Here is a 21,521-nt window from a genome sequence, read left to right on the forward strand (position 1 = left end):
GTACCTATTACTAAACTAGATTATACTTTGGACCATCAACTGTATAGTTAACCAAATATTTTACGGCTCAGTTGGTAGAGGCGCAGCCAGGTCATTAAATTAATAAAAGGCCAACATCGGTATTATAAAATTCAGTAGAATCTACGACTTGGTCTGGAATAAACTGGTGTCTGATCGGCCTATGGAGGAGCAGTACGGCAAGGGATAAGGGCTTGCGGGTTGGTGATACTCTTCCATAGATCCCTACCGAAGGACGTTGACGCCTAATAACGGTGTATATATATTATATAACTTTTACCTCTTAACTTTTAAAATACGTCCTTTAAATACATCTTTCCCCTGCTTCAGTTTTGTTCTAATGTATTAAATGCCACATCATCATTAATATCTAGTATAGTTAGTTTTTTATCAAATTTATAACCCATTAGCTGATGACGTCAACATTTCCACAAAACACTTTTTCGACTTTTTATATTTCAGCTGTCAACCCGTTTCAAAAGTTTCGCCAACCTCTTCGTTTAACGGGCGGTACCGCCCATGTGTCGATTGGTACCTGGCGCCTTCCACAACCTGCCTCACGATATTTCTCCTATTTTTTTTATTGTATCTGTCTTTGTTTCGATCTTTTGAATAAAAGAAGAACTCGAGAAGAAAAAAACCGTAAAGTTTTCAATTCTGGTCACTCCCCTTTGGAGCCTCGATAACTACAATTATACAGGGAATATTAGAAAATTATCCGGTTCGAGTGGTATTTAGGGGTTTTAGTTGAATGGGTGGTTAATTAGGTACTTAAGGGTGGTTATTTTGTATTCAATTAATTTCTGTCATAATTAGTACTGTATCACTTAAATTGGGCTCCAAAGACACATTTTCAAAAGCAATTCCAAAGCCATTTTTAAAACTGGAACATAAAAGGAAATAGTTTATCTACGTCCCAATTATTCACACGAATTTAATATTTATTTAATACCTTATTATTCAAAAAGGGCATAAGTAACCAGAAAACTACAGAGGTATCAATTTGCTAAATATATATATATATATATAATCTAAACCTTTCTACCTAACGGTGTAAGGTGTTTAAAAATACATTTCATACATCTACATCATATACAAATCGTCTCCAATCTTGCTTATTCTTGGCCCTTCGTTTCGCTTCAGTCCACGTTGTATTTTTCGTCCTCAGAATTTCTACCACTTCATCGTTCCAGGTTTTCTTTGGTCTCCCTCTTCCTCTCTTGTTTCGTACTTTTGCCTCCCATATGCGTTTTACCTGTCTATCATCGTTCATTCTACACAAATGTCCAAACCATTTAAGTTTATTCCTATCTAATATTTGTGTTATTGGTTCGACTTGTAGTTCTTCTCGCACACTGCTGTTTCTTATTCTATCACGTCTTGTAATTCCTTTTACTTTTCTTAGGTACTTCATGTCCATGGAGTTTATTCTGCTTTTCGATGATGGTGTTAGCACCCAGCTCTCACTACCATAGGTAAGGATTGGCCTGAAGATTGTTTTATATACCATCATCTTTGTCCTGCTGCTTACTTCTCTCTTTCCAATGAATGTTCTGTTTAAGCTGTGGTACATTCTGGACGCCATGGTTATCCTTTCGTTGACTTCTTCTTCTGATCTTCCTCCATTCTCTATTTTCACACCCAAGTATTTATATGTTGTTACTTGTTCTAGTTTCTTGTTATTTATCTCTATATTTACTTGTTTATCTTCATTCCCCATGACCATTATCTTTGTTTTCTCCATGTTTATTTTCATATTTCTCTCTTCCAGCTCCTCTTTCCACATTATTAGGTTCCTTTTGAGGTCATCTTCGCTGTGTGCTAGTAACATCAGGTCGTCTGCAAATGCACATACTGAAATTCCTATAGGTTCTAGTCTGTGGTAACCAATGTGAAATTTGCTAAATACTGCCCTAAAAATTACAACTACATTTTTGCAATAGAATAGTGAATAGACCCACCCTCATTATTATGTTTGATTGACTTGGAGAGGCCTTTGACAGAGTAAAACTTAAATATTTATGTAATACATCTCTTGTGTAATAAAAAGATCCAGGTAGGTAAATAATATATAGTGCTAGTCAAAAGTCCGTACCCCCCCTCGTATCTTTTGAACGGTTATAAATATAATAGTGAAATTTGGAGATAGGAAATAAACGGACGTAAGCTTCTTAACTAGTCATGACAGGTGACGTAATAGTGACAGATGACTTTACAGCGCCACTGTGACAGATAATTTTAAATGGGACCTTATGGCAAGTGACACCTCGTTTGAAAGGTATTGAAAATACCTATTCAGTCATACTAATATTGTTTAAGTTTAAGCTAATTTTGACGAATTAATGAAATAAATATAAAATTGTAGTTTCATTTAATTAATTCAAAATTCCGCCTATGATTACTTGTCAAAAAGGTTGACGTTGACGTAAAAACTACTAGAGAATCGAAAAACGTCAACTTTTTTGACAAAAAAACCATAGGCGTACATTTGAATTTTTATTAATTAAATGCGAAGCTACAATATTACATTTATTTAATTTATTCACCAAAATCAAAATCAACTAAAACACAAAAAAATTAGTATGGCTGAGTAGGTATTTTGAATACCTTTCAAACGAGGTATCACTTGCCATAAGGTCCCATTTAAAATTATCGGTCACAGTGGCTCTGTAACGTCATCTGTCACTATTACGTCACCTGTCATAACTAGTTAAGAAGCTTACGTCAGTTAATTTCCTCCATCCAAATTTCACTATTATAGGTAAAACCGTTCAAAAGATAAGAGGGGGGGTACGGACTTTTGACTAGCACTGTACAATCAGGAAAGACAGCTTTAGATTATTAGATTTAATTCGATTCGGGGGCAAGAAACCAGATCGGACATAGATCTTCAAAACTATATGGTCGCCAAAAAGGAAGCGAAAGTAGCCGTAGCAAAAGCTAAAGCAGAAGCGTATTCAAACCTATACGATCAACTTGATACCAGGGAAGGCGAAACAAAGATATAGCCAAACAGAGAGCAAAGAAAGCAAGAGATTTTAATCAGATTAGATGTATCCGAGATGAAAATAATAAAATACTAATTCACGAAAAGGATGTCAAAAAGAGATGGAGAAAGTATTTTGACAGTCTATTAAATGAAGAATTTGACAGACAGCCTGTGGAGTTAACGGAGACAGTAACAGCAATGGTTACCAGAATAACAAACGAGGAAGTGGCTCAAGCGCTCCAAAAAATAAAGAAAGGAAAAGCAGTCGGACCAGATGATATTCCTGGGGAAGTATGGAGAGCAGTGGGAGAGACAGGAATAAGTTGGCTAGCAGGTCTATTTAATAGAATTATGGAAGTTGGACAAATGCCAGACGAATGGAGAAGCAGTATGTTAGTACCTGTCTACAAAAACAAGGGAGACATACAACAATGCACAAACTACAGGGCTATAAAACTACTTAGCCACACCATGAAAATATGGGAGAGAGTAATCGATAGACGGATACGTGAAGAAACCGAAATATCCGATAATCAATTTGGCTTTATGCAGGGCAGATCAACAACAGATGCAATTTTCATTGTAAGGCAACTGATGGAAAAATACAGGAATAAAGAGACCAACGCTCATATGGTATTCATTGATCTTGAGAAAGCGTATGATAGAGTTCCTCGAGAGATTCTGTGGTGGGCACTCAATAAGAAAGGAGTCCATGGCGAATATGTAAAGATTGTGAGAGATATGTATGAGGGAGTAACGACTAGTGTTAGAACAGGTGTGGGAGAGACTGATAAATTTCAGGTGAAAGTAGGATTGCACCAAGGCTCGGTGCTTAGTCATTATTTATTCTCATTAGTTTTGGACCAGATAACAGCGAAACTACAGGGTAGAATAGGAAATAGTGAAAGAGACTTGGAACAAAAACGGGAACAGTGGAGACAAGCTCTGGAGGAAAAAGGTTTAAAACTTAGTAGGACAAAAACAGAGTATTTGGAATGTTCATTTAAAGATGGAGTTACTACAAATAAAATGGTATCTTTGGACGGTGAAATGATTGTGAAAAGCAATAGTTTTAAGTACCTAGGATCGGTATTACAAAGTAATGGAGAAATAGATGGAGATGCATGCAGTAGAATTAGGGCTGGATGGATGAAGTGGAAAGAAGCGAGTGGTGTGTTGTGTGACAGAAAAATTCCAATGAAACTGAAGGGAAAATTCTATAAAACAGCCATAAGACCGGCGATGATGCACGGAACTGAATGTTGGGCAGTGAAAAAGAAAGAGGAACAACGAATGCATGTGGCGGGAATGAGAATGCTTAGATGGATGAGTGGAGTGACAAAGAAGGATAAAATTAGAAATGAGTATATTAGGGGAAGTCTAGGTGTGGCACCAATTGATGCCAAAATGAGAGAGCATAGGTTAAGATGGTTTGGTCATGTTCAACGTCGAGACGATAATCACCCAATACGAAGAATAGCGGAAGTGCAGATTCCTGGAAGGAGTAGGAGAGGAAGACCAAAGAAGACCTGGGGGGAGACGATAAGGCAGGACATGTTGGTAAAGGGGATTAACATTGATATGACCCAAGATAGAATTGTGTGGAGAAATGCAATTAGGGAAGCCGGCCCCGCATAGGGATAAGGCAAAGAGAATGATGATGAATTCGATTCGGTGGCCATTACCATCGGTTCACCTAGGTTTCTACTTTTCATTGTCTTCAGAGCCGCTGTGGTGTATCCCCACCAAAGTAGAAACCTTACTCAGCCGATGATGGTGGCCCCTGAATCGAATTTAATCTGAAGCTGCCCTTCCTTATTTTATTCGACTCATATTTGAGTATTAAGGATGCAAAATTCTGAAGAGTCGACCAGGGAGCTGATTCTTCTGGTATCATAATCTTTCTGGTTATTATTTCGACCTAAATTTTTTAATTAACATTTTAATTATTGCTAAACTATTGGTTAGATTGTCGCCGGCCTCCTGATATATAATCTACTATAAAAAATCTTTCATGTCACCAATTTATTTAATTATTCATAAATAATTTCCTAAAATTTTAATTGAAAATTGCAGATTTTTTTTGCAGAAAAAAACTTTGTGCAGAACTAAATTGCGGTGAATTTTTATTTGAGTGTTTTTGGTTTAAAGGAAAAATCTTAGGAGTTACAGAGCACTAATTGAAAAAAAAACACACTTTCTGCGGACTTGTCATATCCCATATTACTAATATATGCAATCTTAAGATTCGATTTTAGCAATAAAATAGCTGGTAAATAACTTTTCCCAAAGTGACATTTTTTCGATTATTTTTTAATGATTTTAACTTCCAATCGTATAGTAAGATATTTGATCACGTGTTTAATTCTGTCCAATCAGATTAAAATTATACTGAGAATTATCTACTGTAGTAAATTACCAATAGAATTTTTTAAAGTAGATTGTTTCTGTTTAATGGCAACCAGTTTCCTAGTTTTGACAACTGTCACATTTAAGAAAATATCCATAATATACGTATCAAAAAATAATCTTACGAATATCACACGACAGTAAGAATAAATAAGAAAATAATGCTTCATTTTTACTCAAATTTGTTGTCATTGGGCAATAGCCACTCGAGCCCTGCGGGCTCTCGTGTCTATTGCCAGACAACAAATTTTCGAAAAACTGTCGCATTATTTTCAATTTATTCTCACTCTCTTGTGATATTATACCCGATAATTTTTGATAATTTCGCGTCGTCAACTATATTACGTCAGATGCCTTCGTTGCTACGAAAAATACATTCAGTGGCATTAATGATAATTAATGTTTTAAAAATGATAAAAGTGATGACTTTCAACCGTCAAATTAATATTTATAACAACTGTGTGTTTAATTGTACTAATTTGTACTTACATAAATAAATTACAATAAAATTTTGGTGTTGAACAGTTTTATTCATGAAATAATCGCAACAAATTGCACTCGATCTCTAAAATTAATATAGAATTTTAGAGCTCTTGTGCAATTACTACTGATAATTTGCCCAGACTATCAACAAACGTTGCGGTGGTTGCGTAGCCTATAAATCCAATAAACAGGAGGACCAACCCAAATTCTGAGCAGTGTCAAAATGATAACGTTAATATCCCCAGTTGGAACTAATATCGAAATGATTAAGAATCGCTATAAATTGCGACTGTCATGGCGGAGTCGAAATTAAATTGCGACATCGAAATGAATTAGAATCAGGCCCCAGATGGAGCATTTTGATAAGCGTAGTCGAATTTCGAGTTTTATTCGGGAATCACAAATCAGTCTTTTGATTTTTTCGAAAGATTTTCTGGCCTGTTTTATTCTCGATCTTATTTCTAAATCAGGATTTAAGCTACTATCGATCCAAGACCTCAGGCACCTACTAAAATTTATTGACCTGTTTTAATGTGAAAACACAATTAAAAAATACCATGAGAAATTATTATTGTTTTTTAAGTTTCACGTAGGTACATGAATTGGCAGACTTTTAGGATCTCGATCTAGTATTTTTCGTAGTCTTAAAGTATATAATATTCCAAGTGGATATAAATCAACATTTAAACACATCCTTAAAATGGTAATGACAAGTAAGAAAAAGACAACATCAAAAATCAAAGCTCCCGAAATTTTAATGCCTTATTGAATTCCCTTTTAATAATCTAAACAAAAAGTGATCGTAAAGAAAGCGTTCCTTTGTCCGATTCGAAAGCCATCAAAAGCAAAAGATACTTTTCAAAGGACCGAAATATGATCCGTACTCGCGGAGAATGCATAGAAAGAAGGTCCAAAAAAACAGAATAAAATAAATGTTAAATTTTAAAAGAGGCATGACCGGGGAAAACAGCCAGGACAGGCATTAGTTCATTGTGTGCCGTGCTTGTTTTCAAGCGTTGGCTATCGTCGTATTAACAAGCGGATGAAATGTTTCTCGGTTGGCAGCTATATCAAACAATTCCTCGACTTGTCCATTTTCTAATGTTACGCAGCCAGGACAGTTGTTTTCTTCCAACCCAACGTTTTCCTTCGATCTTGCCATGAATGATCAACTGCAGTAAGCGATATTTAGGTCCTCTCATTATAATATGAGACCGAAGTGCTCTTTGTGCATGGTCTCCAGCACACCCGTGTTGAGCTTCCCCCCCCCCCCACTTGCAAATATTAAAAACAAATAGCCCTGATTTATGAGCTATTTATGAGCTTTCATATTCCGCAAACTAAAAATTTTGAGCTCGTTCCACTGAGCAGGAATTTAATACTTTAGTGGAGGGGGGGCTGAGTCAGCCCCCCCAGTACTTAAAAATAGGAATATTGAATCGGTTTTTGCGGCAGAATTACGAGCTATTTATGAGCTTTTGAAATTATATAGTTTCGATTTTTGAGCTCATCCCCTTCACCCCCAAACAACCCTTTAATTGATTTAACTTAAGAGAAAAATGCTGAGAAAACTTAAAATATATCGTATTGCGGATATAATTCCAATAGCTTATATACTCTAAGAATAAACTATTAAATCACGTGCATTTCGATTATTGAGCTACAACTCCTTCGCAAGAAAACCACCCTATCTTTCCGGCTTAAGAGAAAGTTGTACTTAAAATGCATTGAATTAATTATTTGGCGACTACATATCATTTAATAATTTATAAGCTCCCAAATTACGCGCATTTAAATCAGTAAATTGCAATTTATTTTGTATAGTGCAGTCACTGAAGGTAAAAATCAACGATTACCTTCAATTTCGGTGAACCTTCATCGATTTTCACGAAAATTGGTCAGTGGTTAGAGGATACCTCAAGAAACAAAGGTGACATGGTACCACCTTGCGCCTTTACCCTGAGGGTGGATACCGCCCCTTCTCGAAGGTGAAAATTATTTTATAAAAATTAAGTGCACAAATCAATAAAAGAACAAATTAAAAGCAAAATTTATTATATAAAGTTATTAAAATAAGTCAATACTTTTTAAGTTATTAAAGATCAAAGATTTTAATTATTCGTGAAAAAAATGCATGTTTTGAAGCGGTTTTTCGTAAATCGCTGAAAAACTGTAAGTTTTTACAAAAAAGTTAATAGTAGTTTAATTCGTATAGCTTTCTGTGAAAGGAAATGCATGCATGTTTTGAAGCGATTTTTCATAAATAACTCAAAAACTGTAAGTTTTTACAAAAAAGTTTTCATCACTAAAATTAAAGCTAATAAAAAATATAATAAATTGTTTACTTGAAAAACCCTTTAATGTTAATTTAAAGTAAGTTATTGGTAATTAAATGTATATTTTTTTCTGCGACTGTTCAAATCTAAGGATTCAAGCTTAAATAACGGGAAAGAGATGCATTTTATAACACTTAGGTACTAAATACTTGTCAAAGTACTTAGAAATACCTATCAAAAATGAGCTCCAGAAAAAGTTGATAGCATCAAAATTTATACTTATAAAGTATACAGTGAGCACGTAAAGGTTGGAATAAATTCATTTTCTCAAAAATGGACGATTTTGGAAAAAAATCCCGAAACAGGTCAATTTTTATTTTTAAATTACGACTTTTTGGCCTATACATCATGCTAGTGACGTCACGCATCTAGGCATGATGACGTCATCGGTGATTTTTTTAAATAAAAATAATGGTCGTGTGATAGCTCATTTGAAAGGTAATTCAATTCTCTATTCAGTAATATAAACATAATTATTTATACAGGGTGTCCAAAAACATTTTTTTAAATTAAATATATTGACATAAAAAGAAGAATGTATGTAATTTATTTAATTCAAAATACATTTTACTGCTCTCATAAAACAGAAAAAAATGGTTATTTGAAATATAATCATTACTTTTCTCTTAAATTAAATGTTCAATCTGTGAAGAGGCAGGTGGGTGGCTGCTTTAATATTGAATTTAATCAAAAAGCTATATTTATTTGTCAAATAAACATTTTTCCCGTTTTCTGATAACAGTAAAATGTATTTTGAATTAAATAAATTACACACATTCTTCTTTTTATGTCAATATTTTTAATTAAAAAAAATTGTTTTTGGACACCCTGTATAAATAATTATATTATTGGTTATATTGCTGAATAGAGAATTAAATTACCTCTGAAATGAGCTCTCACACGATCCCTATTCTCATTTAAAAAAGTCATTGATAATGTCATCACGCCCAGATGGGTGACTTCACTAGTATGATATATATGCCAAAAAGTCGTAATTTAAAAACAAAAATTGACCTGTTTCCGGAATTTTTTCCAAAATCGTCCATTCACGAGAAAATGAATTTATTCCAACCTTTACGTGCTCACTGTATAATGAAATCCGGTTCGAAATTAAATCCAATATACACTGGACAAAACGTACGTTTTGTCGTACGTTTTTCATGACACACAAAACGTACAATAAGACGTAGCGTGAAAACGATGCTTTAGACGTGTGGTCAATGATAGACTTCTACTGCACAATACAGAACGCCAGCTAATAAAGCTTTTCGTGCAAGTTTTATTCTTGTCGAAATTTCCTCTTTCACTCATCACTTTCAATCCTGCAGTCAATCCAGCTACCCAGATATCTAAAGTGTTCCACCCTTTTCAGGATTTTGTTATCTAATGTTATTACTGAGTCTTCTAAATTAATTTTTCCGACCACCATCCATTTTGTTTTCTTTACGTTGATTGTTAAGCTCTTTGCAATACATTCGTTGTTTACAGCGTTCAACAGGGTTTGAAGGTCTCCCAGAATCTCTGCTGTTATGGCGGTGTCATCTGCGTATCTGATATTATTAATGATTTTATCTGATTTTAACAGCTTCGCGACGTTTTTTTAACGCTTTTTCCTCAAAAATTGGTTCGGTGTAGGCATTGTACCTACACCTGAGATAACTACCTGGCCACCACTATGGCCCAGATGTAGGCCTAGAAGAAGATAGCTGGATCTGGATGAGATAGAAGAAGATATAAGAACAATGCACGTTAAACACCGGAAAGTTAAACAAGGAAAAGAGTGGCGACAGCAGCAAAACATACAGCAAATTAATGACATAGAGGAGTAATCACCCAACTCACTCAAGAATAGGATTTTGAATATCATGGCGTTATCTATAATCCCTAATAGTCCAGGGCGGATCTGTTTTGAGATGGACGTTGAGAGGTGACTCAAATCTTTTTGCAGAAATTGCTTGAATATAACTCAAATAATAGTTATCCTCCCACTCAAAATGGTCCGGAACATTGTTTAAATAATCAAAATGTCAAAATATGAAGGAAAAATTCGATTTTTTTATTGGTTTTGTGATTATAACTTTAAAACTGTTCATTTCTGAGAAAAGTTGTATTGACATAAAAGTTGCGTAATTAAATTTACTACAATATAGAATTGGATAAAAATTTCAAAAATTGTCACCCTTGTTGCAAAATAGCAATAATTGCGAAAAAAACTATACAAAAACAAGTACATATTTGCATTTTACGTTTTTCAACCATTTATGCTAAACTTAGGACCTTAATATTTTACCCAGAAAAACTTTATGATATAGTAAAATAACACTGTAAATTTCATTAACCCGTTGTCCTAGGTAAGCGACGGAAAACGACGCGACGCGATGCGATGCGTTGCGATGCGATGCGACCAGTAATTCACGCGACGTGTGGCTCACCCGTTGTCCTACGTGAGCGACAAACGCGACAACGCGACACGACGCGACGCGACGCGAAAATATCAAGTAAATGGTTGTATATGTGTGTGGCCTACGTTTTCGGGTTAATCAGTCTACGACAAGACGCGACGAAATGCGAACTTGTTTTGTTCGCGACGAGACACGACAGTATGTCAATATTGACAGTTCGTTGGACACGACACATTGTGAGTGAAGAAGTGAGTTTATAAAGCAAATAGTAGTGTTCTAGTTTTATAAAAACATGGATCTGGAACTCCTTATTAATGCAGTGCGAGAACAAAAACTATTGTGGAATAAAAAACATAAAGATTACAGAAATCGTTTATTGGCAAGAAGAGCTTGGAAGCGTGTTGCTGATGGACTTGGCTGCACTAGTAAGTACATAATTGAAAGTTTAACTAATATTCGTAATGAAGGTGAAATCCACTAACTTATCTAGTTGTGTTTAAAAAAATTTAAAAATAAATCTCTTGTCTGCAAAGCTTCTCGTGTTGAGGCATTATAGCGCCGTGATCTTCGAAGCGATTGTTGTCTCTGAAAAGTAGTTGAGTATGAAGTTTGATTAGAGGGAGCTTCAAGGTCACGTGAAATGTTATGAATTATAGTTATAGCTTTTACAATCTGAATTGCATTATCGACATCAGTAGCTATAGGTCTGCTAAGTATTCCAAATTTTGACGCTATAGATCCAAAGGAACACTCCACAACCATTCTGGCACGTGACAATCTGTAATTAAAACGGTCTTTATCATCTCCCGGAACAGTGTTTGCGTCTGGAAATGGTTTTAAGAGATAAGTTTTTAACGGAAATGCAGAGTCGCCAAGCAATACGAACGGAGCTTTAATATTGGAATTTGGCAAAAAATCTTTTGCTGGTACTTTTATTTTTCCACATTCAATCGCACGACGGAACAAACCTGTATCAAATACTCCGGCATCATTATCTTTACCATAAGCACCAATGTCAACCATAATAAATTTGTAATTGGCGTCTGTAATGGCTAATAAAATAATGGAAAAAAATCCTTTGTAATTGTAATACATGGAACCGCTTTTTTTCGGTTTCTTAATGCGGATATGCTTCCCATCTATGCAACCAATGCAGTTTGGAAATTGCCACTTCTGCCAAAAATCATTAGCTATATGCAGAAATTTGTCCTCTGTTGGTACTGGCATGTGTTTTTGCACTAAAGTCTCCCATATAGTAACGCAAACTTGTTTTACAATATTGGCTACTGCTGTTTTTGATATGCGAAAACTAAATGCTAGTTTTCTAAATGGCGTACCAGTTACCAAGTACCTAAAATAAATCTCTATTAGTATTTTTTTCTATTACAGGTGCAGATGCCCAAAAAAAGTGGAAAAATCTACGTGATTCTTTTGCTAGAGAATTGAAAAAAATCCCTAAAAGACGATCTGGTGCTGACGCTGAAAATGGTGGGGGGGAGTACAGGGGTGATTGGCCATATTTTGAGGCGATGAAATTTTTAGAAGTAGTTATAAAGCCACGTGCAAGTACCACAAGCGTTCCTAGGATATTTTTAGATGAAACAGATATGCTTGACGATGACACAATTATGTCCGTTTTGTCAGATTCCACAGTAGTATCGGGTAATACAGATACTATAACAGAAAATCAAACTGAGACACAACATGAAGATGACAGCAATTCGGTCGCTCATGCTACTGAAGGTCAATTTGCTCTAGAACAAGATGCCATGGAACCAACTGAAAATGATAATTTAACACCTGGAATGTCCCAGATTAACCAGTCAGTTGGTACGTCGCGTCCACAAACCCGTCATAATCAATCTGAAGCTGCTGTTGAAAAAAAGAGGAGAAACCCCACTGATATTTCAGAAGTATTTATGAATCTTGAGAGAGAGAAAATTAAGTTGTTAAAGAAGGACATGGACGTTCAGGATGACGATGATCTGAATTGGTTCAAATCTATATCACCATATTTAAAAAAATTGCCACCACTAAATAAACTTCTGTTTCGGACAAACGTACAAGAAATTCTTTTCAATGAATTAGCAAAATTCGAGCCACAACAACAATCATCATCATCCCAGACTTCGCAACCTTAATCATCATCATCATCCCTGTCTTCGTCAAGCACCATTGCTTTTTTCAATTTAAATTGTGCTACGCAATAGTTTATTAAATAAATAAAAATTAATAATAACTATATAGTACCAGTGTTTTATCATTAACATACCTTAAAGTCAGTAACAGCCTCTCCTCAATAGAAATTGGTTTTTGAAAATTACTTACTGACAGTTGAATACTGGGTTTAACAGCTGCAATAATATAATCAAAGGTGCTTGGTAATAAGCCACAATACTCTTTAAACCAACGTGGATTATTTCTTAATTTCGAATATAAATGATGAAACTCTCCAAATTTATTTCGCTCTAAATATATGATATTTGTTGTCGTTCTTCTTCGTTTGTGGTATTTTTTTAAAGCTAAGTATTTGAAATATGAATTTTCTAGTAACACTGACGTATACTTCCCCATAATTATATATACTTCCAATAATAGGAATGAATTGACATCGTGACGTTTGTCGTAGATTGAGCGATGGAAAGCGACGCGATGCGACACTACATAAGCCACACGTCGCGTGAATTACTGGTCGCATCGCATCGCAACGCATCGCATCGCGTCGCGTCGTTTTCCGTCGCTCACCTAGGACAACGGGTTATGTAGCGTCGCATCGCGTCGCTTTCCATCACTCAAACCAGGACAAACGTGACGATGTCAATTATTCATTCCTATTCTTAAGTGTGGGGAAGTATTATACGGCAGTGTTACTAGAAAATTCATATTTTAAATACTTAGCTAAAAAATTCCATAAATGAAAAAGAAAGACAACAAATGTCATATATTTAGAACGAGTAAATTTGGCGAGTTTAATCATTTATATCCGAAATGAATGAAATAATCCACGTTGGTTTAAAGAGTATTGTGGCTTATTCATTTTCGATTATATCATTGCAGCTGTTAAACTCAGTATTAATAACTGAGCTATCAATAAGTAATTTTCAAAAACCAAATTCTATTGAGGAGAGGCTGTTACTGACTTTAAGGTATGTTAATGAAAAAACACTGGTACTTTATAGTTATTATTAGTTTTTATTTATTTAATAAACTATTGCGTAGCATAATTTGAATTAAAAAAGCAATGGGGCGTCACACTGTGTCGTGTCTCGTCGCGAACAAATCAAGTTCGCACTTCGTCGCGTCTTGTCGTAGACTGATTAACCCGAAAACGTAGGCCATACACAAATACAACCATTACTTGATATTTTCGCGTCGCGTCGCGTCGTGTCGCGTTGTCGCGTTTGTCGTTCACCTAGGACAACGGGTTAAGATCGGTTTAATAGATTTTGCAAAATAAATTTTGCAATCCAGCTTTCGCAAAAAAAATTCATTTTTTCAAAATGTTGCAGGACTGAAAATAAAGCAGATAGTAAGTTGAATTTTTTTTGCTTATAGAAGTGTACTGTACCTTTCATTTGCAATTTGCAAAATTAAAATCGATTAATTACCACGGCGTCAGGAAATTTTTTAAATAAACATTAATTTTTGTTGCTACGCGCAGGACAGCGGTGTTCGAGACACACAAGTTGATTTCTACCAAAATTTCTTCCAGTCTTTATGTAATATATTATTTTCTTACTCTATATTTTGTTGTATTTTAATATTTTAATTCCACAAAAATCAAACTAAATTTATTATTGTTTGTGAAATATTGTTTAAACAATTGCATATGTTTAAAAATAATAAACTTTTATTCTCTAAGTTAAAATACATGAACAAAGAAAGTTTTTGCTAAAAAAGTGTTATTTCAAAGGATAGAGTATGTGTTTTTATTTTGCAATAAACAAATTTATTTATTTATATCGAAATGTAATAAAAATTAAAATGTATCAATCATTATCAAAGGTCATTGGAATGCCCAATCAGAGCAAACTATCTGCTGTCCTGCGCGTAGCACCAATAATTAATGTTTATTTAAAAGAATTTCTGACGTCGTGGTAGTTAATCGATTTTAATTTTGCAAACTGAAAATGAAAGGTACAGTACACTTCTACATGCAAAACAAATTTCAACTTGCTATCTGCTTTATTTTCAGTCCTGTAACATTTTGAAAAAATGAATTTTTTTTGCGAAAGCTGGATTGCAAAATATATTTTGCAAAATCAATTAAACCGATCTTAATGAAATTTACAGTATTCTTTAACTGTATCATAAAGTTTTTCTGGGTGAAATATGAAGGTCCTAAGTGTAGCATAAATGGTTGAAAAACGTAAAATGCGAATACTTGTTTTTGTATGGTTTTTTCGCAATTATTGCTATTTTGCAACAAGGGTGACTATTTTTTAAATTTTTTTCCAACTCTATATTGTAGGAAATTTAATTATGCAACTTTTATGTTAATAAAACTTTTCTCGGAAATGAATACATTTAAAGTTATAATAAAAAAACGAAGAAAAAAATCGAATTTTCCCTTCATTTTTTGACATTTTGATTATTTAAACAATGTTCCGGACCTTTTTGAGAGGGAGGATAACTCAAATATTATTATTTGAGTTATTTTCAAGCAATTTCTGAAAAAAAATTTGAGTCACCTCAACGTCCAAATGTACTAATATTTTTACAGATGCGCCCTGGTCTATAGGATTGTATAATCTAAATGAATGTATCTAAAATAATATAATAAGTAATATTATAGAACTTAATAAGTAACATTAAAATATTTTCTGATTTAGGCTAAATAAAATTAATAAAGGTAAAAGGCAATTTATGTTTTATTTCGATTAAGAGGCAAGGCATAATCCGCAAACAGCGCTGTTTCTGGTAAAACGTTCGTCAGTAGTGCTAGTACAGATGCTTACTTTAAAAAATTTAAATAAATTTTACATAAATAAATTGAAATTTAAAATTTAAATTTCCCTTAAGGTGAAACAGTAGCGATCAACAGGTAGCTAAAACGCGTTTCAAGATTGCGGCTGTAATTTTGAATAATTTTTCGGAATATTTGGCACACGTATTCGTAATATAATAAAGAATGGCGGTACAGAGCCCAATTTGAAAAATATATTAATATGTGGAAATTACTCTGTAATTAAATACAATATTAAAAAAACGAGCCTGTACCGCCATTAAGAAGAACAAAAAAATACACTTTCTTCAAATAAACTTTTTTATCCGATGCCTAGATTTTGTGTCATTTTGGAACTACTAATGAAATAAAAAATTTTAGTAGTTCCAAAATTACACAAAATCTAGGCATCGGATAAAAAAGTTTATTTGAAGAGAGTATATTTTTTTGTTCTTCTTAATGGCGGTACAGGCTCGTTTTTTTAATATTGTATTTAATTACAGAGTAATTTCCACAGATTAATATATTTTTCAAATTGGGCTCTGTACCGCCATTCTTTATTATATTACGAATACGTGTGCCAAATATCTCGAAAAAATATTCAAAATTACAGCCACAATCTTGGAACGCGTTTTTGCTACCTGTTGATCGCTGTTTCCTCTTAAATAGGCAATTTGGTTTTGCGTTGATTCAGAGGCGGGCAAGCATCTGTACTGACGAAGGTTTTACCAGAAACAGTGCTGTCTGCAGATTATGCCTTGCCTCTGAATAGAAATATGTACATGAAAAATAAATTGCCTTTCAGTTCTATCTTTACTCAGATTCCGAGTACAGTGGAACCTCGATAAATCGGCCCCCGATAACCCGGAAGTCCGGTTAACCCGGACCGATTTTCATCAGACAAACATTTCAACAATAAAAATGTATAGTATGTATTATGTTAAAACATTTTATCTGTAGCCTCTTCTGGAATGTCTTAAAAATATCGAGTTTCATTGATAAAACTTTGCTTGGACCATAATATAATATTTGAGAGATAATGGGTATTTGTGTAATTTGAACTATACGATAGTAAAAATGACTCATAGCGGCGGCGGCAGAGCGATGTTAATTATCAGGGGCTATCGCAAACAACAGGCACCTGTTATTCCTTTATATATTTCCAACTGTCTTTTAAAAAAATATTTTTCAAACAATGGTCTTTTAAACAATGAAAGAGCCACTTTTATTAAATAACATAACATTGTTCCGATGGCTGACGAAATTGACACAACCGAAACTGACTGAGTTTTTTTACCTAGAAATGAACAATACTCTATAATCTATAATATCTATACTATAGGTACTCTATACAACTGTAGGTAAGTTAGATGTGTACTGTGCATATATATATTTCATGTTATTTTAATTATAACGGACTTTATCTGTAAATATACCGTATTTTATTAATTTTACCATGCTCTCCGGCTAACTCGGATTTTCGATAACCCGGATCGGCCGCGGTCCCGATTAATCCGAGTTATCGAGGTTCCACTGTACTAATTTCTTGTACGTTTTCCTATATGAAGGAAAACAGATGCATATTGTAGAATCCTTTCCGTTTTCTATTTTTTGTCGTCTCTATGCCTTGTAAATGGTAGAAGGCAGATATGTAGGATGTTAACAGAGAATGGTTCTAATAAGGAAGGTTTCTAGATTTAAATTAGTGTATATGTATTATTTTTGATAATGTATTCTGTATCTGAAAATTAATAAAGGGTTGAAAATTGAGGGGCCGGCTCTGTATCGAAGAGGCGCGGTAGTGGTGCAGGCATTCTCTCTGTCTACGGCCAAACAATATCAAGATTCCATACGCCGGTTTTATCCCCCGTATCACGTCCAAGATCTCTTTTTCAGGCGCTTTCTGAATTTGTTAAAGTACTTCGAACTCACGTCATCCACAAGTCCACATTGGTGGGTCAAAATGAGAACGAACAAGGCGAAGAAGTACCTGAAAGTATTCTAAAATTTTAGAAGATATAATGAAAGTTAGTACAACTCTAAATAGGGACTGAATTTTGGAGTTAACGAAAAAATTTATTTCACTTCAAATATATTTAAGAAAATTCAATATTCATTTATTATATTATAACGGGCAAAGCAGTTGCCATCTAACAGTCTTCATGTAGAGGCATATCCACCTGTTTAGCAACCCACGTGATGGGGGGGTCATGCTGTAGTACAGGGGTCACCAATTAGTTTCCCTGAGGATCCGTTTCGAAAACCTATGACACTTCCGGGGTCCGGATTTATGCTGCCTGTGTCTGACTGTTCTGATTCGGTTTCTTTGTGGATTCTTGTTAAAAATATCCCCTATAAACAAATCAGAAGGGTGCCGGCGAAATTTTTTCAGCAGAAATTGTTTAATATTTTTTTTAACAAATTCAAAACATCACAACTCTAATAAGTCAGGAAATAAAATTCGAAATTACTTATCCTCTGAGATTTTTAAGTTGGAAAAATAAAGCATAACAGATTGGCGAAATACTCGACAAGGGAAATCTAAAATTGCATTTCACGTCCTGTCATTCACCGTGATAATAACTTTAGCGAACTATTTCCTTAAATATCCACCAAAGGTGAATAAAGTCAAATCTGAACCATCTTTTCTTTTCTTTTAGTCAAAACATCACGCCTTTTTTGCCCGCGAAAATATGTTTTTACCATTTTTTGTCATCTTCAATACAAAAGAGTTTTCAAGCATCGCAAATGCATATTTTCACATTTTTCAGATTTTAAATCGCTTATAACTCGAAAACTATCAACTTTTCAGAAATATGACAAGAGACCTTTATTGTTTATAATTACCCAAGAAACCTAAAAATACATTTTTCAAGGCAAAGAAGTAATTTTTAATATGCTTAAAAAATTGTTTCACCCGGCACCATTTTGATTTGTTTAAAGGGGACATTTTTGAACAGGAATCTGCAAAGAAATCGAGTCAGAAACATTTTTCATACGAAAGTGGCCTCACACATGGACTAATATGGAAAGGAAAACTAATAATATCTGATTGTTTTTTGGTTACTGTATACTTTTCTATAAGTTTTCCTGGTACAATAAATAAAATATAAATTCATTGTGTATTGTTTTGATGTTATTATCAGTATATTTTGAAAACAGCAGTATTGTAAATTGTTACTGAGAATATTTTAAAAATTAGGAATTTATATTTTGAATGCTAATGAAGTTTTTAGACATCTTGAATTTTGTAGAAAGGAAACTGAGAAATTTAAAATAAATAATCATAGTACAAAATGCTAATTAACATGTTATCTTTTCTACATTAGTTTCAATGCAAGGTGTTTGTTGCAAACTTATTAAATCTGAAAATTATTTTAATTAAATGCACATCTGAAAAGTACTCCTACTTAACATATATAGTAGAGAGGAATAATAGTAGAGAATAATAGTAGAGAGGAAATGAATATAAAAAATGCACATGACAATTTTATATTACAGCTTACTTAATTTCAAAAGTAATGATAAGTAAGTATAACAATAAGGCGGAAAACTCTTTACAAAATTAAATTATCAGAGAGAAAAATGACATTTTTTTATGTACAACCTGTCTGAAATTTGAAATGAGATTAGTGCAACTGAGTTTCATTAGAGAGTTGAGATATTCATCTGTTAAGTGAGATCTCTACCGATTTTTAATAATGTTCGTTCTTGATAAAGCGGCTTCGCACACATAAGTTGAGCCAAACATAGTACACAATTTCATGGCCAAACATTTTCAAAATTGCTAAACACTAGGTATTTTCTGAATTTATTGACGGTCCGCACAAAACTAGTCCACGGTCCGGATGCGGACCGCGGTCCTCTAATTGGTGACCCCTGCTGTAGTGATTGCTTTCCTGTCCTGAATATTTAGTTCTTTAATGGCTCCATCCAGTGTTCCGTCATGTAGGTAGTGATTTTCATACCTAGATTTATATTCGTTACATTTACTGATTGTTGCTCCTCTGCTCCGTCTAGTATCAAGTCCTGCTGCGTCTCACCAAAATTCATATATTTGGTTTTTCCTATGTTGATCTCTAGTCCCCATTTTCTGTATTCCTCTATTAGTTTTCTTGTCATGTAACAGATATCATCGTAGTCTTGTGCTATTAGTATTTGGTCGTCTGCGAAACAAAGAGTATTTATAGTGTATGGTCATTCAATGGGAGTCATATGTTCTTGCATTTCCGTTTCCAATTTTTCAGAGCTTGTTCCAAATATATTTTAAAAAGTGTTAGAGAGGGGCAGCATCCTTGTTTGGCCCTTTTTTTGTCAAAAACCCTTCGGTGAGTTTGTTTCCTTGTTTTATTCTCGTGGTCGTGTTGTTATAAAAAAACTTTAATAATTTTTATGATTTGCATGTTTATATTTGTATTCTCCATTGTCTCCCATAACTTTACCAAAGGTACACTGTCGTATGTCTTTTTCAAATCAATATACGAAATGAATCTCTTGGTGACCGAATATATGATCAATTATAGATCTTCCGGCTCTAAATCATGCTTGTTCTTCTGCCTCCATTTCCTTGTATTCGTCTTCTATTCGGTTTTTTAAGATCTTTCCGTATATTTTGCTGATTGTTGGTGTAACGGAAATACCCCTGTGTTTCCTTTCTTATTAAGTTAAAACTATAAATTACGTAATAAATCGAATGACAATGACTTGCGAGAACGTCCTTATCTCAACACAGCACAGTAGCTATTACAAAGTACAATGTACGAAAGGTATAATTATTTTAATATTTCAAGTTCGTAACCTCTGGTACGACGAGTAGTACATTTTAATGGCGGTCAGCTCGCGCTCTTCCTTTTAATAGCCCTCCTCGTTGATTATTATTGATTGGATGGTTATTTTCAATTGCGTATCTTTACCGATAATGCGGTACCTGATGGATGCAGTACCACCCAGCAACACACACACACTACTACTACTGGACGGTACACGCTTATTTATTTGAGTGCTTATTACTTATTACGGTAGCTGCTTCGTCGTCTTTAAGTACTAATTACTATACTGTGTAACATTGCGTGAATTATCAGGCTATTATCTGCCTCTAACGATGTGTATCTACCTATAAGGATGTTTTCGCATCTTCATTCATAAAGAAATAGCAAAAAACATCGTATACCCATAACAATTTTTTTTAAATATTTTCAATAAATCGCTGGATAATGATAATAGCAACTACACCATTCAAATACACATTTTGGAATACGCAGATGATACTGTAGTGTTGGAAAAGTATATTGTTGGAGAAGTATGTTGTTGGAGAAGTATGGAGTAGCAAAGAACAATTGGCCACAGAATATAAAAGGCAACAACAATTAAACTGAACATAAAAAAATAAATGCCTGATTCCTCCGGTTTTTCCTTCCAGTCAATTGGATAGACGATTGGAAAAAAGTATTGTCAAAATCACTCGACTGACGTCTCGTGATTTAACTGTCAAAAGTTAATTCGCGAAAATTGGCAGGCAACAAACTTTCATACCAGTCGAAGATATTACCGGCAAAATTTTCTCTCGTATGATATTACAGTAAAACCTCGATAGAACGGACCTCTATTTAACGGACTTCGGATATAACGGACAAAAAATCCAATAAAATGTTAAAAAATTTTGCATGCAAAAAAATATGAAAAATCTGATTCTGCAAGAAAAATCAGCAAGGACAGGATCTCGACATAGTATAATTGTTGTTAAATCTGGTAAACCTAGAGTTGTTAAAGATATGTATAATTAGGGTTACCATACGTCCGGACAGTCCTGATTTGAAATACATGTCCGGATTGGCGTCCGGATATGAGAAGTGTCCGGATTTTTTTTCTTTATTAAAAAAAATGGCAAACACTTGGCCCAACGGTGGGAAATTTCATTCTGCGCTAAATCAAATGGTTAT

At 34.1% G+C, this 21,521-nt stretch overlaps 2 protein-coding genes across 3 annotated transcripts in view; both read left to right on the top strand.

Annotated features, from left to right (window-relative positions):
• LOC126889501 (bone morphogenetic protein receptor type-1B) overlaps positions 1 to 21,521 on the top strand; it is a 233,443-nt gene that overhangs the window by 92,423 nt on the left and 119,499 nt on the right. The gene's annotated exons all lie outside the window — the stretch shown is intronic.
• On the top strand, positions 10,666 to 12,879 carry LOC126889502 (uncharacterized). The gene is made up of 2 exons (XM_050657842.1): positions 10,666 to 11,062; positions 12,027 to 12,879. Exons 1-2 carry the CDS (start codon positions 10,930 to 10,932, stop codon positions 12,776 to 12,778), a joined length of 885 nt encoding a protein of 294 aa, XP_050513799.1. The 5' UTR covers positions 10,666 to 10,929; the 3' UTR covers positions 12,779 to 12,879.

Source organism: Diabrotica virgifera, chromosome 8 (genome assembly GCF_917563875.1).
Source record: "Diabrotica virgifera virgifera chromosome 8, PGI_DIABVI_V3a".
NCBI lineage: Eukaryota > Metazoa > Arthropoda > Insecta > Coleoptera > Chrysomelidae > Diabrotica > Diabrotica virgifera.